Source organism: Notechis scutatus, chromosome 1 (genome assembly GCF_049901735.1).
Source record: "Notechis scutatus isolate UNSWTSFEM ecotype Mainland chromosome 1, rNotScu1.2, whole genome shotgun sequence".
Lineage (NCBI taxonomy): Eukaryota > Metazoa > Chordata > Lepidosauria > Squamata > Elapidae > Notechis > Notechis scutatus.
In genome coordinates, this window is record NC_142009.1 from 185,553,399 (window position 1) to 185,578,660 (window position 25,262).

The 25,262-nt window shown below is 40.3% G+C and overlaps 1 protein-coding gene across 7 annotated transcripts in view; it reads left to right on the forward strand.

The window, feature by feature from the left end:
- ZNF385B (zinc finger protein 385B) overlaps positions 1 to 25,262 on the forward strand; it is a 279,989-nt gene that overhangs the window by 182,388 nt on the left and 72,339 nt on the right. For all 7 annotated transcript variants that reach the window (XM_087949651.1, XM_087949650.1, XM_026668053.2 and 4 more), the window contains one exon: positions 3,819 to 3,961. In XM_087949651.1, the coding sequence (XP_087805777.1) occupies positions 3,819 to 3,961 (143 nt within the window). The remainder of the gene's footprint in view (positions 1 to 3,818; positions 3,962 to 25,262) is intronic.

Here is a 25,262-nt window from a genome sequence, read left to right on the forward strand (position 1 = left end):
CTCTGAATGAGATGACACTACTTCAGGCAGACCTGGCATCCAATTTGGGGTGGGAGGGGTGCCTTCTTTGTCTGACAAGTTTTGCTCAAAGAGTAGTTGGCAGTCCTGGCTTGCAGGGTTTTTGCACACCTTGTATGTCAGTTGTTACCTGTTCCTGAACTGGGAGATTCTACTCACAGTCACATGTGCACTGTTCCAGGTTTAACCAAGAAGGGTGCGCTCTGGGTCTCATCAGCTAAGGAATGGCAGCTAGGCGAGTCCAGAAGATGAGTCTTTTGTTTTTTTGCCATACTGCCCACCCTCTGAAACAATCTCTCTGAAGATTACCAAACATTAGCCAACCATACTGGCTGTTCAGAAGATCTAGAAACATGGTTCTATGCTTTGCCCTGGACTTTGAGTGTGTGAAGGGACCTGTCTCTTGGCTTTGTTGATGGTTGTTGTTGTGGTTTTCTTGGCTACTGTGTATTTTAATTTTTCTATAAGTATCTTTATTTTTTTTTAATACTCTTTAATTACCTAAAGTCATTTGTCGAGATGGGAAGCTAAATCAATTAAATAATTAATAATTAAAATATTTAATGTTCTGTAGAAAATTTATAAAAATGGGAAGAAACATATAGTTTCTCTGTCCTATTACTCGCTAGGTGCCAAGGTAGTATTTCTTTTGAAAGAGTGAATGCCTCTCCCTTTCACTGGCCCTTTCTTTAATATTACAGCTGAGCCTTTCTCAGCAAACATGTGGTTAGGGTACATGTAAACTAGCTACTATTACCGTAATTCTTTTTTTCTGTGCTGTAACTTTGGCAAATTATCAGCAAACTGGACAAATTAATCTGGATAAAAAGATGCGATTTCCATTTCTTTTGGAAGGAATACCAATGTACACTTATCTGTACGTATAGCACTGTAAACTATCGGTATTTTTTCCTAGGCTTTGTAAAGTCCATATTATTAGTAAAATTAATCTGGCCATACTGCATTCATCCTACCTAACTTGCAGAAAAAGCCTCCTTTATCTTCTAGTAGGTAGCTATTGCCGTGACTTTCTGATTACTAATAGAAGTCTACTGACAATGCGCAAGACAGTGAATCCAATATTAGCTATTAGGGAGGTATTTAAAATTGTTAGCTTCCTTTAAAAAAATATACTAATAATGTATAGGGACAATAATTTGTGAAATACATAATAAATTAGGCACTATACCGTATACCGTATGTCTCTATAGGTATATTAATTTATATTACAGCACACCAAAAATGAAATTAATAATTAAACTAGAGAGAGTAAAAAAGAAAGGCACAGCAACATCAAATAGAAAAGCAAACTCATCAAGGTTCAGAAAAATGTTTGAAGCAGCATCTGAAATGCCTACAATATCTGAATAATGGATGTTGTAGGAAACCATGAGGCTTAAGAAAGAAAAGGAAAGGCCATCAATTTCCTGTGATGGCTTAAGTATGCAAACCATAACATTGAAAGATTAAAAATAAAAGATGAGCAAACCAGATATGTTTGACAAACTGTCATTTTAAACATTCCTGGTTTACCATTATTGAGCTCAGCATGATTGTCCAAAATTAAGGATTAAATATTCAACAACCCGTGACCAAAATATTTGTGCTTTTTTGTTTTCATCTGACAGTATGATTTGGCTTTGTAGAATATATCCATGTTAAAGTTCTAAATTTTCTCTGAGAAAATAATAATGTTTAATCACATAAAGTCTTTAACATAGATACTATACTGCTCAAAAAAATAAAGGGAACACTTAAACAACACAATGTAACTCCAAGTCAATCACACTTCTGTGAAATCAAACTGTCCACTTAGGCAGCAACACTGATTGACAATCAATTTCACATGCTGTTGTGCAAATGGAATAGACAACAGGTGGAAAGCATAGGCAGGTAGCAAGACATCCCCAATAAAGGAGTGGTTCTGCAGGTGGTGACCACAGAACACTTCTCAGTTCCTAAGCTTTCTGGCTGATGGTTTGGTCACTTTTGAATGCTGGCGGTGCTTTCACTCTAGTGGTAGCATGAGACAGAGTCTACAACCCACACAAGTGGCTCAGGTAGTGCAGCTCATCCAGGATGGCACATCAATGCGAGCTGTGGCAAGAAGGTTTGCTGTGTCTGTCAGCGTAGTGTTCAGAGCATGGAGGCGCTACCAGGAGACAGGCCAGTACATCAGGAGACATGGAGGAGGCCATAGGAGGGCAACAACCCAGCATCAGGACCGCTACCTCCGCCTTTGTGCAAGGAGGGACAGGAGGAGCACTCCCAGAGCCCTGCAAAATGACCTCCAGCGGGCCACAAATGTTCATGTGGCTGCTCAAACGGTCAGAAACAGACTCCATGAGGGTGGTATGAGGGCCCGACGTCCACAGGTGAGGGTTGTGCTTACAGCCCAACACCGTGCAGGACGCTTGGCATTTGCCAGAGAACACCAAGATTGGCAAATTCACCACTGGCACCCTGTGCTCTTCACAGATGAAAGCAGGTTCACACTGAGCACATGTGACAGATGTGACAGGGTCTGGAGACGCCGTCGAGAACGTTCTGCTGCCTGCAACATCCTCCAGCATGACCAGTTTGGCAGTGGGTCAGTAATGGTGTGGGGTGGCATTTCTTTAGGGGGCCACACAGCCCTCCATGTTCTCGCCAGAGGTAGCCTGACTGCCATTAGATACCGAGATGAGATCCTCAGACCCTTTGTGAGACCATATGCTGGTGCGGTTGGCCCTGGATTCCTCCTAATGCAAGACAATCTTAGACCTCATGTGGCTGGAGTGTGTCAGCAGTTTCTGCAAGACGAAGGCATTGTTGCTATGGACTGGCCCGCCCGTTTCCCAGACCTGAATCCAATTGAGCACATCTGGGACATCATCTCTTGCTCCATCCACCAACACCATGTTGCACCACAGACTGTCCAGGAGTTGGGGGATGCTTTAGTCCAGGTTGGGAAGAGATCCCTCAGGAGACCATCCACCATCTCATCAGGAGCATGGCCAGGCATTGTAGGGAGGTCATACAGGCACATGGAGGCCACACACTACTGAGCCTCATTTTTACTTGTTTTAAGGACATCAAAGTTGGATCAGCCTGTTGTGTTTTTTTCCATTTTAATTTTGAGTGTAACTCCAAATCCAGACCTCCATGGGTTACTAAATTTGATTTCCATTGATAATTTTTGTGTGATTTTGTTGTCAGCACATCCAACTATGTAATGAACAAAGTATTTAATAAGAATATTTCATTCATTCAGATCTAGGATGTCTTATTTTTGTGTTCCCTTTATTTTTTTGATCAGTGTATATAATTTGAACAGCATGTATTACTGAAAGACATGGATATGTTTTGATGTTTGGTGAAGGTTTTTTTTTTTAAATACAGGTAGTCTTCAACTTACAACAGTTCATTTGGTGTCCATTCAAAGTTACAACGGCACTGAAAAAAGTGACTTATAACTACTTTTCGCACTTATGACTGCTGTATATCTTCATGGTCATATGATCAAAATTCAGGTGCTTGGCAACTGACTCATTTATGATGGTTGCAGTGGCCTGAGGCCACGTGATCCCGTTTTATGACTTTCTTACAAGCAAAGTCAATGGGGAAACCAGATTCACTTAACAACCGCGTGACTAGCTTAACTAAGTGATTCACTTAACAACGGTAGTACCAAAGGTCATAAAATGGGGTAAAATTCACTTTACAAATGCTTCACTTAGCAACAAAAATTTGGGGTCAATTGGGGTCATAAGGACTAGCTGTAAAGTCATGATCCTTTTTAACCGTCTTCCTCTCTGCAGGCAGCACGTGCCATAGTACTTCACTCCCAGCGCTTGTCCGGACACCTACCCTTGTGATGCAGCCCTCTCTGGATGTCAAATCATTTGTGCCCTTCCCTGTGGAGAGCAGTTCTGCTGTTGGGCTCTTCCCAAATTTTAACACAGTAAGTAAACAGTTTATTTCATTGGGTGTTGCTTTATTTGCTGTGAAACAAAATACATCCTTGTGCTATCGATTGTAAACCTGTCTCACCATATGTTTAGCACTAATTGAGGATGGATTTAATCTTGGGTGCTAAATTGAAATGGAAACCTTAAACCCATACGTTGTTGGGCTTTCTGGACATTGACAGTAATAAAATACTGAACTGAACCAAAACTTTTACAAAGCCTCTAATACTTCATGTGTGTATGTATTAGTGAGCATGTGAGGGTATGCATTCAAAACAAGCTATCTAGTTACACTGCACAGGTGTTTTTATTTGTTTTGTGGCACTACCAAAATGAAAGACATTTAGTCCTCACAATTAATTACCTTCTATTATCCTCAGAGCCAGTTTTTTTTTTTTTCCTTTGCTGATTCAAATGTTCTGCCTCTCCCTAGAGGTCATCCATTCAGCATATGTAGAAATCTTGAGGAAACCAGTCGGTCTTTTTTTTCCTTAAAGCTGAAGAAATATTTCTATTTCTATTTATTTTTCTTTAAAATTATGAAACTTGATTAATTAAAATAGCAGCTTGTCTTGGCTTATTGTACAAGTATCACAATGAAGCCATTTATTTTGCTGACCAGAAAGCGGACCTGGGCTGTTTGCTGTATGCATGTCTGTGAGAGTATCTGTGTTTCAGAGTGGTAAGAAATCTTGGTTCCCTGGTGCTATATTAAAGAGCAGTTATTGGTTCAAATGCTATTATACCATCCAATTCCATGATTTTCGCTCAGTTAATCAGATGCATAAGATTTAATGTTGAATCTTGCAGCATAATTTTAAAACCAGCAAGCATATAAGAGAAACATTCCTGCCTAAACATGAATGTTCTTTTGTTCCTGGCCTTGAATTCAAGAATTCCCCTTAAATCAATGTGATTAGAAATCCACAGTTTAAGGGTGTTTCAAATAATTGTGTTTTTTATTTTGTTAGTGCATATCAAAGGAACATCACAGCATTAGGGTGTCCTTGCAGATAAAAAGATTAATTACTGTTCATTTAATGATTTGTGTTCATTTAACATTTATAAATCATGGTTCAATCATTTTTTTTTAAAAAACCCACCATTTATCCTTACCTGATTTTTCTCCTTTGCCTTGCTCAGCTTCAGTTTCATTCTAAATGTAGAATTTCTATATTCTGCTTGTCCATCTTATTTATTTATTTCTTTATTTATTTTTTGGGGGGGTTGGGCCTTAAATTCCATTCTCTAATAGTGTATCATTCTTTTGACCATTGATGTGGTAATATAAATGATTATCTTTAGTTTTGGTTTCTTCATATTATTTATTTTGTGTGTTCTTTGAAATTTTTTTACTTTGTTCATAAATATTTTACTATTCAATGTATACTTGTGGATTTGGAACTGTTTTTTCAATTTTGACGAAGTGATTTTTCAATGTTTTTCGAGTCAAACATATGAAAAGCAGGATACAAAATGGATGAAGAAAAGCTGTTTACTTGTTCGTATCTGAACTGTACACACAATGTTGATGTTGAATGACAGAGATACTTTTTTTCCAGTCATTATATTAGTAGATAGAATTTCCTTACAAATGGAAATACAGCTTGATTACTTTAAGATGTTGTTTTCATCATTAAAAAAAGATATATTGAACTCTAAATGTCTTTAGTATTATGATCCATATTACATTGCTGGTGCTCTAAATCTCAAATAGTTTTTAAATATAACAGCACAGATCAGGCAATTTTATTGTGAACTTATATGGTATGTGACTTAAATCCAATATCTTGTATGTTTGTAGAGCCAATATTGCTATGTTCAGATAATTCAGCAGGGAAAACACTGTGTAAATAATCAACTCATAGCAATAAAAAGAAAAGGGATCCAAGTCAATTTGTGAATAATTCTGTCCAGTGAGTAAACACAGTTTGTTCATACATGATACTTAGGACCGTTTCAAAGCATTAAAATTGTCATTATAATTTGAAAGGCAAAATTGACATTATCAGCACTGCCAGACTGTGGGAATTTGAACCAGTGCCAGTTGTTGCCTTTGCAAAGTTATGTATTTGTGTGTGTGTGTGAGAGAGAGAAAGGTGGGGGGGGGGGGGGGAGACATAAGAGATTCCTTATTACTTATAAATAAATTTTGCTGACAGACCTTGTTTTTCAGTACAAAGCATGGAAGAAAGATGATAAGATAGCATTCCAATTTTGAAAACAGGCATAAATAATGTCTTTAAATATTCATGTATTCATTTCAGTGCAGCCAAACTGAGAATTTGATAAGTATATGTCCCATATTTATTTAACTAGGGGTGACAGTTCATGGAGTGTTTCATAGCCTCTTTTACCTCAAAAATATTGTTGGATATTTGTGATGCACTATATTATGTCCTGCGTTTATAGCCCCAAGCAAAGCAATAGATAGCAGAAAGTAATGATACCATCAAATGTCATTTTTTTCCCTTTGTACTATGAATCTCAGTAGTTCATACAGCCTGCCTTTACTTTGAGATGAGCTTTGCAGTTCCCAAAAGTTCTTTTCAGGTTTGAAGTTTAAACCCTTCTTTTCATTCACTTGCAGAGTTACCTCCTTGTTTTTGCTGCTCTAACAGTGCAATATGTTGGGCGCAATAAAGAAGGATGCTTTTTCTCATCCATTCCCCTATTATTATGGCTATGAGCCTGGTGGCAAAGAGCACCAAAAAGGGTAGGGTAGATAGATTTCCCACCCCCTTTTTCTTCTAATTATAGCTAAAACAGCATGGTGCATAAATATGTGATGAGTAAGAAGCAAGACTGGGTCAGGTATAATCGTTGGGTTGGAAAAAATAGCATAGAGAGCGTGTTGTGGGTGTGAAAAAAGTTTAAAAAAAGATACATTTTGATTTTGATGTTCTGATCAGTCTGTGACAGATAATTAGCTTGAGATAATGAATTATTTTTCAAATTTAGTTGGAAATCATTAGGAAAAAAATGATTCCAAATGTATTTTCCAGGCTTGATCATCTCAACATTGTCTGACAGCATTCCACCAGTCAGATATAATGTCACACAATACACATCCAGAATTCATTCATTCATTCATTCATTCATTCATTCATTCATCCATCCATTCTCTCTCCCTCTCTCCCCCTCTCTCTCCCTCCTACTGCATATCTATTAACTGCCACACATTTCTTTACACTGCCACATTTTCCAAAATGTGGTCATATGGCAAAATCTTGCCCTGAAAAAAGCTCCAAGCAGCCGAACTGTGAATTGCTTTATGCTGGCTCCCTGAGTTCTTTTCTCCTTAGATCCTTTCTCATAGTGGCCAACTTTACCTCCATTGCTCTGTGATGCAGTTTTATACCACCATTTGAGTATGTACCCTCCTTAGACCTTTAATAGAAAGGCTATCTAGGCAGCCAATCAGGAAATGGGGAAAATAAAACTACCAGTGCCCTACATCCTTGTTTTCTTACTCCATTTCCCTCTAAAACACTCTAGTTTTACAAGAAGGAGTAGGGAGGAGGAGGGAGGGTAATCTGGCCATTCTTGCTAATATTAAACCACTCACTCCTGCAGCTCTAAAGGAAATACTTCTCATATTCATACATCAAGTCATGTTTCCTTCACTACACTTCCCATTTCAATGCTCCCAACTTGATCTCAATAAAGTCCTGCAATTATCTGTCTCTCAGTCTCCAACCAGTGGGGTACTTATGTTTGCTTGTATTGTCTCTTGAGTTACCGATCTGGGTTGCAAATGCTATTTAGGGTGTTTCAGATGACTCATTCCAATTCTTTCCTCCTCCAGCAAGGATCTGCTTTTTATTATTTATTTATAATCAAAGGTGCTGTATGTACTGTCCATCTCATTATCACTGGGCCATTTACAGATTACTATAAAATCTATTAGAATCTAGACAAATTTAGCAAGCAAAGTTAAGTTTTAAAAGATGGCACACCCGTAAGTCACCAGCTATTCCTGGGGTTGTATGCTACTATTGGAAGCCCACAGTAGTTGACAGAGCCAAGTTTTAACACCCTCTATTATTAATGCCAGTGTTGTCATCTGCAAGATTTCTTGCCTGTATCTTCATTGTCTTCTTTCTAGTAGAGGTTGATCTAGTGTTTATTTATCTGCCTATATATCTATTTATTAAACCGCCTAATAGCTAAAACTTTCTGAGCAGTCTTATCAAGCATAAAAGACCAGATCCACACATTCAATTAAACTGATTTATTGCTAAAGTCTATGCATAGGAAATCTTCTCAACTAATGGTGGATAGCTGATTAAAGTTAGATAAGGACCAACAGCATTCAAGGTGGGTTGGACTTAGTTATTTGTGACTGTGTAACAATTCTAACCTGATCTCCCTTTTTCACTTTGCCTCCAGGTTCTGCCATTCTGTTTACTATAGCTTTACAATAAAGCATGCTTAAAATATAATATGAATCAAAAGATACGATATATGAAAATAAAAGCATCATATAAATTAGATAGCTGCAAATCAGTCTTCAATCTTCAAAGCAATATAAATAAAAAGGCAGGTAATTAAAAACAACTACACTGCTCAAAAAAATAAAGGGAACACTTGTAACTCCAAGTCAATCACACTTCTGTGAAATCAAACTGTCCACTTAGGTAGCAACACTGATTGACAATCAATTTCACATGCTGTTGTGCAAATGGAATAGACAACAGGTGGAAAGCATAGGGAGTTAGCAAGACATCCCCAATAAAGGAGTGGTTCGCAGGTGGTGACCACAGACCACTTCTCAATTCCTATGCTTTCTGGCTGATGGTTTGGTCACTTTTGAATGCTGGCAGTGCTTTCACTCTAGTGGTAGCATGAGACAGAGTCTACAACCCACACAAGTGGCTCAGGTAGTGCAGTGCATCCAGTATGGCACATCAATGCGAGCTATGGCAAGAAGGCTTGCTGTGTCTGTCAGTGTAGTGTCCAGAGCATGGAGGCGCTACCAGGAGACAGGCCAGTACATCAGGAGACGTGGAGGAGGCCATAGGAGGGCAACAACCCAGCATCAGGACCGCTACCTCCGCCTTTATGCAAGGAGAGACAGGAGGAGCACTTCCAGAGCCCTGCAAAATGACCTCCAGCGGGCCACAAATGTTCATGTGGCTGCTCAAACGGTCAGAAACAGACTCCATAAGGGTGGTTTGAGGGCCTGACATCCACAGGTGGGGGTTGTGCTTACAGCCCAACACTGTGCACGACGTTTGGCATTTGCCAGAGAACACCAAGATTGGCAAATTCGCCACTGGCGCCCTGTGCTCTTCACAGATGAAAGCAGGTTCACACTGAGCACATGTGACAGACGTGACAGGCTCTGGAGACGCCATGGAGAATGTTCTGCTGCCTGCAACGTCCTCCAGCATGACCAGTTTGGCAGTGGGTCAGTAATGGTGTGGGGTGGCATTTCTTTAGGGGGCCGCACAGCCCTCCATGTTCTCGCCAGAGGTAGCCTGACTGCCATTAGGTACCAAGATGATATCCTCAGACCCCTTGTGAGACCTTATGCTGGTGCGGTTGGCCCTGGATTCCTCCTAATGCAAGACAATGCTAGACCTCATGTGGCTGGAGTGTGTCAGCAGTTCCTGCAAGACGAAGGCATTGATGCTATGGACTAGCTCGCCCATTCCCCAGACCTGAATCCAATTGAGCACATCTGGGACATCACGTCTCGCTCCATCCACCAATGCCATGTTGCACTACAGACTGTCCAGGAGTTGGGGGATGCTTTAGTCCAGGTGTGGGAGGAGATCCCTCAGGAGTCCATCCACCATCTCATCAGGAGCATGCCCACGCATTGCAGGGAGGTCATACAGCCACATGGAGGCCACTCACACTACTGAGCCTCATTTTGACTTGTTTTAAGGACATTACATCAAAGTTGGATCAGCCTGTCGTGTTTTTTTTCCATTTTAATTTTGAGTGTAACTCCAAATCCAGACCTCCATGGGTTGCTAAATTTGATTTCCATTGATAATTTTTGTGTGATTTTGTTGTCAGCACATTCAACTATGTAATGAACAAAGTATTTAATAAGAATATTTCATTCATTCAGATCTAGGATGTCTTATTTTTGTGTTCCCTTTATTTTTTTGGGCAGTGTAGTTTAAATGCTATGGAAAATAAAAGATCATCATTTGGCACTGAAATAATGGTAGTGTGGCTGCCAGTTAAGCCTCCCTAGGAAGGGAATTCCATAAATGGTTGCTATCACAGAAGAATATCTCCCCTGATAAGGGAACCTGGAGAAGGATCTCATTAGACTCAAAGGTGCTTTTCCCCCACAAAAGGCAACTGTACCAGAGGTGATATTCAACAGGTTCTGACCAGTTTTGAAGAACCGGTAGTGGAAATTTTGAGTTGTTTGGAGAACCAGCAAATACTACTTCTGACTGGAGATTTTACAGTATCCTTCCCCTGCCACACACCCCAAGGTACGCCCACAGAACCGGTAGTAAAATTTTTTGAATCCCACCACTGAACTGTACTATGTTTTTTCCCTGAGGAAGAATTTTTTTTCCTTATGAAGTCTGGGCAGGTTATACAGTATGGAAGAAGGCACTCCTTCAAATAATCTGGTCCTAAGCCACCATTTTGAATTGGCTCTGTAAAAGAACCAATATAGATGACAAAAAATTAATATAATATGACCATATTGGTGAAAGGTCTAGCTGCTCTATTTTAAATTAATTTTAGTTTCCAAACTGTTTTCAAAGGCAGCCCTACATTGCATCAATCAAATCAGGAAGTTTTCAGCATGAGTAATTTTATCCAAGTTAAGATGTCAGTTGATAAATCAGTTGAAGCTGAAAAAGCAATTCTGGCCATGACACCACCAAAGCCAGCTAAACCTCTAGTGCAGTGGTGGCTAACCTTTTGGGGCTCCTGTGCCGAAAATTGTGCACACGTGCCAACACCCAGAAGGCAATGCGCGTGTCCCCCATGCCCCTGTGCATGCGTGTGCAACCCCCCCGCCACCGCCCCCTTACCTGCACTGTGCATGTGCATGCCTCCCAGCTGATTTTCAGCCCATTTGAGGCCTTTTTAAGCCTCCCAGAGGCTCAAGGGAAGCCTCTGCAGCCTTTGGAGGCCGAAAAATGGGCCCGTTTTGTCACTTCTGGTATTTCTGGAAATATTTCCACCTGTGGCATGCATGCCATAGGTTCGCCATCATGGCTGTAGTGTCAGTGATGGATCTAGAAGCTCCCCTAAACTGTAAACTTGTTCCTTTAGCGCAAGTGTAGACCACTCCAGGGCAGGTAGGGTATGGCTTAAATGGACAGTAACTTTGTCTTTTATTTTATTTATATCACACCATTATTAGTTTTACAAATAACTCAAGGTGACAAATATATTCAACACACCTTCCTCCTTCTATTTTCCTCCTAGCAACAACTCTGTTAGGTGAGTTGGGCTGAGAGAGAATGATTGGCTCAAGGTCACCCAGCTGGCTTTCATGGCTAAGGTGGGACTTGAGCTCACAGTCTCCTGCTTTCTAGATTGATGCCTCAACTGCTAGACCATACTATATTGAATCTAGTTTATTGATTGACATCCATTCCATTACTCTGTCCAAGAACAGATGCAAAACACCAGCCACCTTACTTGTGTTAGAAGAAAAAAAAGGTAGACATCATCCTGATATTGAAGGCACCTCAGTCTACAACTCTGGGTGGCCACTTCCACGAATTTAGAATATATGTTAAATAGCCTAGAGGATAAAATGGAGGGAGGGACTACATAACCACTTGCCATGAAGCCGAAGAGTAATCCCTTAACATCACCTTCTGGAAACAACCTTCCAGGTAGTGGTGGAACTATCAGAATGCAATGCTCACACATCTCATCTCTTGTCAGCTTATCCCAGAATGATTGATGGTACCAAATTGTTGAGAGATTCAGGAAGACAAACACAATTGTACACACACACACCTTTTTTTTCTTGGCTCTCATCATCCCACAGGGCAACTAAGTTTCTATTCCGTAGCCAGACCTGTATGTACAACAAATATATTGTGTCAGTTAACAATTATATGTAGGAAACACACCACAGTAGTAATGGGGGACTTTAACTACCCTGACATCAATTGGGAAACAAACTCTTCATCAGGTGGGAAATCAAACAGGTTCCTGACCAACCTAGATAAGGGAGGGAGCTAGAGGGACAGCTATACCAGACCTAATTCTTACTAACAGAGAAAAAATTATAGAGGGGGTTGAAGTTGCAGGAACTTTTTTGAGGGGCGGGGGAGTGATCATGTCATGTTAGAATTCAATTTAATGTAGATACAAGCAATAGACAATAAAAAGCAGTTTTATCCAAGTATTTTATTGTGGTATTTTTTGCTTGTGTTGCCATAAGAAAGCTTTTACATGGTCTCTTTGCTTCACAGGAAGATTAAAGGATATCTAGTATCAGCAAATGTTTTATCTGATTCTGATTTATTCTCTATCTGTCTGCACGGGGGAAAGTAGTTAGGGACTGTACGAGTCCTACTTTCTATGGGGTTCAAACAACCTGTGAAAATTCAACTGTTGTTTAATAATGGCTCAGGATAGGAAAACCAAGGTTCCTTTGGGCAGAAGTAGAATTATTTGTTCCAAATTTATTTTTCAGATAGATAAATATCTCTTAAGATACTACAAGAACATTTGCCAGTGTTTGCTCTTAAGCAGGAGTTGTGCTGAACACTAATGTGTTCAGCTCCCGAGGCCCCATACGGACTCCACAGTGCCAGGAAGAAAAAGGAGAAATTGGACTCCACAGTGCCAGGAAGAAAAAGGAGAAATTGGAGTTACAACTTCATATTTTCTTTTTTCTTAGGAAGATCCTTTGATACCCAATTTATCAGTAAGAATTTATGCTATTGCCAGAAGCCAATTTCTCAGTTGCTCAGAAGATGCTGTGATTAAAGGCAAGAGCAAACAATAATGATAATTTAAGAATACCTTGCTATTTGTAGGTTCATGATTGCCAATTCCCTTTTTATCTAGGACCTCTGGAATTCATTTTTAATTGCAGTGGTTGGTACTAAGAAATGTGTGTGTATTGTATTTATTTGTCTGTTAGTTAGATTTAGAAGGTGATGTATGTAGTATTACTTCCTCCAATTTTTACCCATAGCAGCTGATCTTTTATTAAGTTCTGATGCATCTAACATGAGACACTAATTATATACACACTTTTCCTAATGCTATTATAAGCCAGTGGTCGGAAGAGATGCAAGGGGGAGTTTGAAGGAGTTTTTGTTTTTTCAGAAGATACTGAAAAATTGCAAATGAAGTCATAGATGCTTGGTTCTGTTTCTGCTTTTTTTAATTCTCTTTAACAAAGCTGCGATCCTACTGTTCTCTTACTCAGCAGTAAGCCTTATTGAATTTAAGTGGATAACATACAAATAGCACATAAGCAACGGCACTGTGCAAATACCAGTTTATCCAAGAATTGTTTTTGTTAAAAAAAAAAAAAAAAAACTCAACGGAGAGGTTTGTATTGGCCAAAAAGAATTGATCTTAACAGATTGCTACCTTGTTCATGTGGAATCTTAGTTGTTTAATAAGGAGACTAAAAATGAATTTGTAGTAAGTTTACCTGGAAGTCAGCTGCCCACTTCTCAGTAAATATATAGGTAAGAGCCTTATCAATTAATGTCTTGCTTACTTTTGAATAGTTGTCAAGGGGAAAGGTTTACCTAGTGAATACCCTTGCTTAAATTGGAATTTGTAAAAAATAATTTTTAATTTTTTTATCTTGCCTTTTTTCATATATAGTTCAAGATGACTAACATACCAATATTCCTTCCTCCTCTAACAACACCATTGTGAGTTGGGCCCAAAAAAACTGATTGGCCCAAAGATACCTAATCAGGTTTCATGCCTAAGAACTCAGTCTCTTAGTTTCTAAGCCAATATCATTATCTTTTAATCCTATCAAATTTTATTTATCTTTGTCTTATCAAAATTGGAATGTAAGTCTTGAAACTTTTCCCAAGATTAGTCTTGACTTTATATGAAAACTATCCCCTGGGGATTTTGAAACAGAATTCTGTACATTGCCGGAAAGGAAAAGGAGGGAAGACCAATCAAATTTGGCATGTTTTATTATCCAAGGCACATTAAAATCATGATGCCCCTTCTTTCCGAAGCTGAAATTTTATTAGGAGTGCATATTCAGCTTGATCCTTCAGAACTTTAACAGTGTCAACTTATACAATGGGACTTCCTTTTCCATCCCCAAGACATCTCTTGAAGTCCCTTGACCCTTAGGAGCAGAATTGAAGGACCTTTAAGGGATACACTGGGAAAAAAAGAATCTTTCCACCAAGCAAATGCACCTGCCAATAGATGTTTTTGCGTACAACTCTAAAGCTTTTAGACCATTGCATGGTTGATACTGTCTCTCCTAAGAGAAACCAGTAACAGTTCCAGATTAGAATATAATACCACAAAGTAACATCACTTAATATCAAAAATTTCATCAAAAAAGCTCAATAAAGAATGTTCTTTCTGCGCGAACTTGGCTCAAACTGCCCAAGGAGCTGTTGATACAGTTTTACAGATGAATTATTGAGTCTATCATCTGCACCCCTGTAACTGTCTGGTTTGGTTCTGCAACCCAACAGGACAGACAGACTTCAGAGGATAATTAGGACTGCAGAAAAAACAATTACCACCAACCTGCCTTAAATCGAGGATCTGTATATTGCACAAGTCAAAAAGAGGGCTGTGAAAATATTTATAGACGCCTCACATCCCGGACATAAGCTGTTTCAACTCCTTCCCTCAAAACGACGCTATAGAGCACTGCACACCAAGAACAACTAGACACAAGGACAATTTTTCCCCAAAAGCCATCACTCTGCTAAACAAATAATTCCCTCAATAGTGTCCAACTATTTACAAAGTCTGCACTACCTTACTGTGTTAATCTTCTCATTACTCCTTATCACCCATCCCCTCCCACTTGTGATTGTAGGACTGTAACTTTGTTGCTTGTATCCTTACAATTTATATTGACTGTTTCCTAGTATGATTTGATTGCTTATTCTACCCTATGACTATCATTAAGTGTTGTACCTTATGATTCTTGACTCTTGATGAATGTATCTTTTCCTTTATGTGTACTGAGAGTATTTGCACTAAGACAAATTCCTTGTGTGTCCAATCACACTTGGCCAATAAAGAATTCTATCTATCTATCTATCTATCTATCTATCTATCTATCTATCTATCTATCTATCTATCTATCTATCTATCTATCTAATTCACATACAGAAATACAAAAGAGCTTTATTCTGAAAGGGAAAAAATATATTTTCTTGGAAATCTCAGAAATCACATTGGACTTACACAGATTACTCTTGGGGATCTATTTATTTATTTAGCTTTTCTGTTAGGTATTTCAGTGCAACATAATTTCATGGGCATCAGCTGCCATAAGCTGCTTGTCAATACTGCAGTGCAGATGTTGTATTCCTGGGTAACAGTGTGCATTTGTAGCGGAAATTCAAAGGGAGGAACAATATTACTGAGGAGGAGAAATCATATAGCTAGGATTTTTTTTAGGTATGACATTTTTAACAGTCCTTATCAATAACCACCACCAATTTAAATTATATATTAAGCAGTCATCTTCCCACTTCCTCTGAGTATTATGTACAGTTATATGTCAAAATATTTCTTTCCACTGTTTTTTGTTTAGATCACTGCTTCTCCTCCGAAATGATCTTTTGCCATATTTTTTCCTCTGGAATATGTTGTTTAATTGATTTTGCTGATTAAACACTAGAATTTGCTTTAAGAGCTGGCTATGTTGTTTCAGCACACTATGCATTATAGACTGATATTTATACTTTAGAGCCTTAGTGTATTTATATCTAGGTCTGTGGGTGTATGTGAGTGGGAATATTTAGCTCTTTTATTTTGGAAGCTTAAGAAAATTGACAATATAAGTAAATAGTCATGGAAAAGTTTCTTGATTCCTGGTCTGCAGTGCTTCCTTTTAACTTAGAAAAAAAAAGTAATCTGAAGTTTATTAGCTGGGCAATTTGAATGTTTTAGTATGAATAGCTTTGTAAGAGGACTTACACTAGAAAATCAGAACTAGTCTCCTCTAGGGAGCATATGGAATATTTCAAGCTTCATGCTAATGCAGAATGTATTTTTGTTTAGTTTTGCCATTGCATGCTATAAAACACTAATTGCTGTGACTGTAAATAAATAATTTCAGATAATTTTGCTTTATTCATTAAACCAAAGTTAAACTATGACTTAGTGTAACATATATGTTCTAGGTATGAATTAAGGAATTTTGATAATTTTCACAAGTCACTGCTAGATACATTATAATAATAAGCAGACCTGAAGACTTGCTTTTTACCCAGGCTGATAGTGAGGATGAGTGAAGCCTCCTGCGCATGTTTCTCTTCTCTTCTTATCCAGTTCTTCTTACCCTCATAAACTTTTATTGTTTTATTTTTCTTTCTTATTGTATTTTTTCTTGTTTCAACATTTTTATTACTCACTGGGTTTGGGTGGCATACAGATACTACAGGTAGTCCTCATTTAATGACCAGTTCAAAGTTACAACAGCATTGAACAAATGGTATTTACATTCCATCATTGGAGTTATGGCGGTGGGAGCATTCCAGCAGTCATATGATCAAAGTTTGCGCACTTAGCAGCTTGCCACATTTATGACTATAGGATGTGGTTCAACCATCCCCATCCACCTCTGCCCTTTTAGTCGCCTGCACTCTGCCACTCCCAGCTGACCTTCATCATCTTCTTCCTCCTCCAGTTATGAGACAGCTGCTGGCCATGCAAGGCCTTCTTCCCAAGGTTGCAGTCTTCTTGAGGTCTGGCAAGCTTTTCTTATGAGACCGCTTTGTGTAGCCAGCAGCTATATCACAGAGGGCCAGGCTGCATGTGCCTCAGCAGCAGTAGGAGCAATAAGATAGCTAAAGTCATGGGGTGGTGCAGTGGAAGGGATTGTGGAGTGCACCGTGGCTAAAATGGCTAGGGCTTCATTCCTCAGTGCTGAGCCTGAGTAGCTGGTCTTTGTGAAGTGCTGGGAAACTGGAGGAAGAAGATGGCAAGGGTCAGTTGAGGATGGAAGAGTGTAGAGTGGCTTACACGTCCTCCCATCCCTGACAGCAGTAACCCTCAGCTCAACTGCACTCACACTGGGCCAGAGCAGCCACTTATCCACCTGACACCCTGCTTGTGAGCTCCTTGGAACTTGTGACTTCCTGCCAGTTTCCCCAGTGACTTAACTTGTTGAAAACCAGCAGGAAGTTCTGAGGAGATCCTTGCTTCATGACCCACAATTCTTGCTTAACAACGGCAGAGAGACTGCTGGGATTGTTGTCACTAAGTGACTGCTGGGATTGTTGTCACTAAGTGATAACACTCACTTGAGATCACATTTTATGACTATATCACTTAGGGATGGAAAATTTGAAAACCTATTGTTAACTGAGGACTACCTATAATAATAAAAAAATAAATGAAATTCATAAGAGTCTCTTTTCTATTTTATATAACATGTATCTAATTAACATGTAGGGGAAAAGGGCATAATTTTATGTAGGGATTAGAGGTGAAGGAGGGGGGGGAAGGGAAGATATATAAGGTGTGAGGAACCAGAGCAGTAAACGAACTAAACATGCTCCTTGGCAAAGCAGCTGCCAAAAGTCACATGGCAAATATCCAGAGCCGTTTTTGGACAATAATATTTTGTACAATCACAATAGTACCCCGAAAGGTTAGGAGTACTTAAAACTCTGGCCTTGCCTGGTTTTTTTTTTAATTTGCCAATAATCAAGCACTTTCATTCTCCTGAAATTGATGAACATTTTGCCACTTTGAAATTATGCCTAAATTTGACTCTAAACAATAGTAAGCAGCAAAGGAAAAGTATTAATGCTATATTATAAATTCCTGTGCATTTACTAGTAGAAAATTACTTGGGTTAAGTTATAAGAAATATACTGAAATGAAAAGATATGGGATAAAAATTCCTGCTAGCCATAAAAAGATACAATATAGAGGAAGATCTGTTCAACGTTTTGCATGAAAGCTAGTACAAAATAGCTATTTGGACAATTTTTTAAATAATGTCATTTATTTTTTATTAAGCTGCATTTACTAGTCAGGAGGGAATACTAGCAGCAACTGTAAGAAAGTAGTTCGCAACAGAAAGAAAAAGATATAATAAAATAAAAGCAAAAATAAGTTCAGATTCGAACAACATTAACAGTATAAGAATTGTGTAGTCTTATATGCCTTTATCCTTATTTAAACAAAGGATTAATTCAACTGCAATTCCAAATAAGAGCAATATTTCTAATTATTTGTCATATAGTGATAGTAACATGAATTAATTTTGCTGCAGATTCTGTTAAGGGCATTCTACTCTCAGTTAGCAGTGGCGCAAATTCTACATCAAAGAATATCTGGCTAGCATTTATCTTTTCCCAGTCGTAAACTCAAAATAATATAACCTGCTGAGATTTGCAGACAAACAATCGCAGTCACCTTTTTTTCATTTTTAAAGCGTGTTGAAGAATGGATGCATGGGTAATTAGCATTTATTCATAGAAAGCTATTGGATTTCTCTAAATTAAGAAAAAATATGTACAGCATAAAAGCTGTGTCTAAGAAGAAATATAGTGAACAGAGCAGTTACAAAAAGTTCTGTGTTAAAAAACATATGCTGGCCTTGAATTCTTTCCATTTTAATAGAACAGCGAAGTGGATCTATTTAGCACAAAGTGTACCCCAAGTGATTCTCAAGGCTCTCAGACAAATATTTCATACATCTATTACTGGGTATCTTCCTTAAAACTCTGATATTGATATTAGGACACTGCATGCACTGGATGTATCATTTTCCACATATAACACATTGCTGGACTCACGCCACTCTTTAAAAAACAAAAACAAAACAGGGATTGATTTTTCTGAAGTGTGATTTCATGCTGTCCCACCAATATCTGCAATTCTGCATGTGTGCATACACACATACGCACAGACATACAGACAATCTGTATGTCTGTGCGTATGTGTATACAGATTGCTATATCTAGTATGAAGGGAAAGGGAATTTTACACAGTGTCATCCAACATTAGAAATTCAATATGCATTCTGCAATTTTTGAGCATCAGGGAAAATATCACTATACACACACGCGCGCACACACACTGTCGGCATTCTAGGGAACCTCCAATCCAATCAGTAACTCTGAGACAGGCATCATCTCAAAAGTACCTTTATTAGAATAGCACCTGGCATATCCCCACAATGTCCCAAACTACAACCATCCCTTTTTCCCTCATCATCACATCACATGAACCAATCCCAAAGTAATGCTCTGTCTTACATATTGGCAAAAAAAATCAGAAAATAAAATACAAGCTGAATAGTCAAGATCTTGTTGATGACCCAAGCTCTGTAAAGGACCTTGGAATACTCACCTCTAATGATCTAAGTGCTAGAGCCCACTGCAACTACATAGCCAAAAAGGCATTAAGAGTTGTTAACCTAATCCTACGTAGCTTTTTCTCTGGTAATATCACACTACTAACCAGAGCATACAAAACATTTGCTAGACCAATACTCGAATACAGTTCATCAGTCTGGAACCCACATTACGTATCTGATATTAGCACAATTGAGAAAGTCCAGAAATATTTCACAAGAAGAGTTCTCCACTCCTCTACTCGTTGTAGAATACCTTATGCCACCAGACTTGAAATTCTAGAACTAGAAAACCTTGAATTACGCCGTCTTCGGTCTGACTTAAGCATGGTATATAAAATCATACATTGCAATGTCCTACCTGTCAATGAATACTTCAGCTTCAACCATAACAACACAAGAGCACACAATAGATACAAACTCAAAGTTAACCGCACCAAACTTGATTGCAGGAAATCGACTTCAGCAATAGAGTGGTCAATGTCTGGAATACTCTACCCGACTCTGTAGTTTCTTCCCCAAACCCCAAAAACTTTAACCTTAGACTGTCTACTATTGACCCCTTTCCTAAGAGGTCTGTAGGGGGCGTGCATAAGCGCACCAACGTGCCTACCGTCCCTATTCTTCTTTTATTTTTCTTATATGTACCCATTTCATGTATTCACAACTATGTATACACTTATACTTATTATTTTGTAAACAATTGGCAAATCAAATAAATAAATAAATAAAGTTCCTTTTTGTTCCTGCGCCACACTCTATAACTTTGAACTAATAAAAAACTTCTATTTTGTCTACTAAGAGCCCCTCAACTAAAATCACCCCGCTCCAACTTTCTCAAGCTATGTGGCAGCATTGAATAAGGTTTCCAAAGCTGACACATACATACATACATACATACATACATACATACATACATACATACATACATACATACATATCCCTCCTTCCCTCCCTCTCTCCCTCCCTCTCTACATCCAATAACTGTTGGAGAATGAGCTTTATATTTGCTTAACAGCATTACCATTTCATTTCCTTTGTTACCAGCTGAACTGGTTTCTCTCTTTCAGACAAGAATCTAAAAATTACACACAGCAGGCAAAATACATTTTTGTCTTTCACTTGAATTTCTTCTCTGCAACGCTATAGTTAGAATGACTTGTTCACTTCATATGCACTAGAAGTATCTCTCTTAGTTAAACCACTTTTGATACTCCCTAATAGTTTTGGTTTGCTTATGAAAGGTAATAAGATTTTTCTTATCCAACTAAATGGGTTATATTTATTTGTTTGTTTATGGATGGAATTTTGGAATGAAGGTATACAAAGGAGGGAAGAAATGCATACTGTACATCTCTAGGTTCTTAAGTTCATAGTAAGTATAACGTGATAAACCATCACAATTAAAATGTTTTTCCCTTTTATGTGACAATATTGTACTGATTCAGGATGTAGGTAATACAAACAGAAGAATGTTCTTAAATATAGTGGAAGGATTGGACAACAGCAGAACCTGCCATGATTGTTAGATCCTTATCTGAATTATCAGCATCCAACGTCACTTACCAATAGAATCAGTTGTTATTCTCAAATTGTTATATAATCATTGTAGCGAATGGACACCCTTGTGTTCATCAAATGAGGCTGGCAAGTTCTTCTTCCCACTCAGGCAAACACCTCTAAGGCAGGAACAGAATAGATTCTGTCCCCAAACATCTCTGATTAATATGAAGAACATTGAAACAATCTAATGTTCCTCCTTTTCCTTGAGGAAAGCAAACATTAAAAGCCATCTTAGAATCCTAGGCTTCAAGGAAGCTTCCTGTTATGTCTGGAGCGTGGGCGCAAGGAACGGAGACGAGGCATCGGGTAGTGACTCAACTCTTTATTAGTGACTTCAGAACAGAGCGAAATACTTGGGCAGCAGCAGCCCTTTTATAGGGCTGGCTGCTGTCACAACAGCCAATGCTTTTGAGTTTGCCGCGCTGGGAACGGCCAATCATTGGTGCCCGTTAACAGCCAATCAGATCGGCCAGAATTGACCAATCAGGATCCGCTGCTCGCGGGCCAATCAGAAGTGCAGGATTACGAACCTGCTGTAGAAGTAAAACTATTAGGATTTTAAATAGTGTGTTTGCTTAGTCCGTAACACTTCCATTTAAAAAGGTTCATTTTGAAATGAGAGAGGGATCGAGGAGCATGTGAGAGATCAGAGTGAGGCAAAATGGTTCCCTGAAAGAGGATAGAATAATTTCAGAATGAGGGACCAGAAGAACTCCAAGGACAACTGACCTTAGAGGAAGTACTAGAGCCTGCCGTAGAAGTAAAACTATTAGGATTTTAAATAGTGCGTTTGCTTAGTCCGTAACACCCCTCCCCCCTAGGTTCCGTCTGAGGGGTGGGGTGATGTACTCTTTTAAATATGCAGGTCGTTTCACCTGTCTGCCCGATCTGCATTGCTCTAACAGTCCTTGCCCAGACTCTGGTTCCGCTGGGCTGTTTGCTGAGCTTGATGGCCCGGCTGGGTCAACTGTCACGCTGGGCGCCTCGGGACTGTCATCCCTGCTCCCGTCAAGACTGGCTCCTGAATTTCCTGGATTAGTTGCCATCGCGGGGCTGCTCTGTGGCGAGCCAGTCATCTGGTCCAGCCCTCCTCTGGAAGGTGAATATCCCGGGGTTGGTTGCGTTGACTCTTGGTTTTCAAGTCCCATGTCGTATGCTAGCTCTTTTTCGGCCCCCTCGCTTTCCCTTCCCTCCCAGGTTTGAGGTTCAGGACTTGTGATGGGGGTAGGAGCTAGTCTGGAGCGAAGTTGGTCAATGTGGCGTTTCCACATTTTCCCATCAGCAGTTTGTAAACGGTAGGAACGGGACCCCGTAAGTTGAGTTATAGTAGCGGGGACCCACAATGGGTCTCCTGAGAATTTTTTCGCAAAAACTGAGTCGCCTACCCTGAATGTGCGGTACCTGCTGCTGGACCCCAGGGGTTGTTCCGGCGTGTAGGCAGGATGTAGGCGGTCAAGATGTGAGCGAAGTTTCCGTCCCATCAGGAGTTCGGCTGGGGTTTTGTTTGTGATGCTGTGCGGGGTAATGTGTTGGAGGAGGAGCATCCTGGTCACTTTCTCGTCGATGTCTCCTCTCTCATCTTGTGTAAGGTTTTCTTGACGAATTGGACCATTTTCTCAGCTCTCCCATTGGCTGCAGGGTGAGCAGGTGAAGTTAAGGCGTGGCGTATTCCCCGGTCTGCGAGGTACTGTTCAAATGCAAGAGCAGTGAATTGGGGTCCATTATCTGAGACCAGGACGTCTGGCAACCCATGCATAGCGAATAGTTTATTTAGTTTTTTGACGACTGCTTCTGTGGTGGTGCTCTTCATTTTGTGGACCTCTAGCCAATTGGAATAGGCATCCACAGTTATGAGAAATGTATGCCCCTTGGTAGGTCCCGCAAAATCGATGTGGATGCGGGACCAGGGACCCCGGGGTGTTTCCCATTCAGTTGGCGGGGCTCTTGGCGGAGCTGAGCGAGTTTCCTGACACTTGCTGCAAGTGGCCACCCAAGTTTCTATTTGCTTATCTATACCTGGCCACCAAGTGTAGCTCCTCGCTAGTGCCTTCATTCGCACGATGCCAGGATGTCCATCGTGCAATAGTTTCAGGACTTTGTGCTGTAGCCGCTCTGGAATGATGACTCTGTCTCCCCACAATATGCATCCTTTTTGTGAGAAGAGTTCTGTCTGGCGGTTTTTGAAAGGTTTGAAGGTGTCGTTGGGTTCGTTGTCAGGCCAACCTCTTTCTACCCAGCCGAGGACTCACGCCAAATAAGGACCCTTCCTTGTCTCCAAGGCGATATCTCGTGCAGTCAGTGGTGGAGAAGGAAGGGTTTCGATTTGAAGCGTAGTTAGAGTTGGAGCTGGATCGTCTATGACTTCAGGTAGCAGTGAACGGCTTAAAGCGTCAGCGTGGGGAATGGCTTTTCCCGGGCGGTGTAGCAATTGGTAATCGTATGCGGCTAGAAACTCCGACCAACTCGTCATTCTAGGCGATAAGATGTGGGGCGTTGGTTTGTCTCCCGCTAAGATGCCAAGTAATGGTTTGTGATCGGTGATAATGGAAAAGGGTCTTCCATATACATACTCGTGGAATCGTTTGATCGCTGCTACAATAGCGAGGGCCTCTTTATCAAGTTGGCTATAGTTCCTCTCAGTTTTTGACAAGGTCTTTGAAAAAAATGCAATGGGTGCCTCAGTACCGTTTGGTAGGATGTGGCTCAGGATTGCTCCTACCCCAAAAGGTGAGGCATCGCAGGTGACGGTTAAAGGTAAAGTCTCGTTGTATTGTATCAATACAGCATCTGAAGTTAAAAGGTCCTTGACTTGCTGAAAGGCACGCTCTTCCCGTTGTCCCCAGACCCAGGAAGCCTTCTTGTCGAGGAGCCTATGCAGGGGTTCAGCAACAGTCGCCTTCTGGGGCAAGAAGATGTTATAAAAGTTAATGAGTCCTAGGAAGGCTTGGAGGTCTGTTTTATTCCTAGGTCTTGGGGCGTTTTTTATTGCGGATAGGTTTTTTTCAGTTGGGTGAATTCCCTGTTTGTCAAGAAGGTAGCCCAGGAATTCAACCTTCTCTGTACAGAGTTGGTACTTGTCCTTCTTGACCTTCAGGCCAGCGTCTTTAAATTTCTGTAGTACCAGTCTGAATCGTTTTTCTAACAGGCCTCTAGTAGGGGCAGCTATTAAAACATCATTGAAGTATGGCACGACCCCTTTTATGCCTTGCAGTAATCTCTCCATCAAACTCTGGAAAATGCCAGGTGCTACACTTACTCCGAACTGAAGTCTATTACATTTAAAGGCCCCTCTATGCGTAACTATAGTCTGGGCTTCAGCAGTCTGGGCATCTACGGGCAACTGCTGGTACGCCTGAGCTAGATCCAATTTTGCAAATATTTTTCCACCTCCCAGGGAATGAAGAAGGTGTTGGACCACAGGTACAGGGTAAGCGTTCTGCTGGAGCGCGTGATTGAGGGTGGCCTGGTAATCCCCACAAATTCTCAACGATCCATCTGGTTTTATGGGGGTCACAATTGGGGTCTCCCATCGAGCGTGGTCAATCGGTTCCAACACGCCTTGGGCTATTAATTTGTCCAATTGTTCATCAATCTTTGGCTTGAGTGCAAAGGGCACTCGACGAGGCTTAAGGCGAATGGGCGCAACTTCGGGGCTGAGGTTAAATGATATGGGGGATCCCTTGTACTTGCCTAGCTTTTCGCTGAATGTCCTGGAATTCCTGGACGAGGGCTGCTTCCCAGTCATCGCTCCCAGTCTGGTTGATGCCAGCTAGCTCAATTCCTAGCGGTGCAAACCACTGCAAACCCAGAAGGCTGGGTCGATCTCGATCGACGATGGTCAGAGGTAGGGTTGCGGTGTAGTCTTTGAATGTTACTCGGACGTCGCTGGATCCGGCAACCGGGATTCGGTTTCCCTGGTAGTCTTTCAATATGATATTTTGAGTGCTGAGGTCCTGGCGGCGGATGTCAGGGATCAGCTGCCTGAAGGTTTTCCATGAGACCATGGATAGGGATGATCCAGAGTCGACTTCCATAATGCATGGACGATTCTCAATACTGACCCTCACTCGGATTTTTCTTGCATCAAGGGACGATGCGTGGCTGATGATGATAGTCTGATGCGCTTCTTCACGTCTGGATGAAGTGACAGGTGCTCGGTTTCTGTAGTGTAGGTTCCATTGAGTGCCTTGGCGGTCCCAATTTGCTGGTGGGGTGCCGGC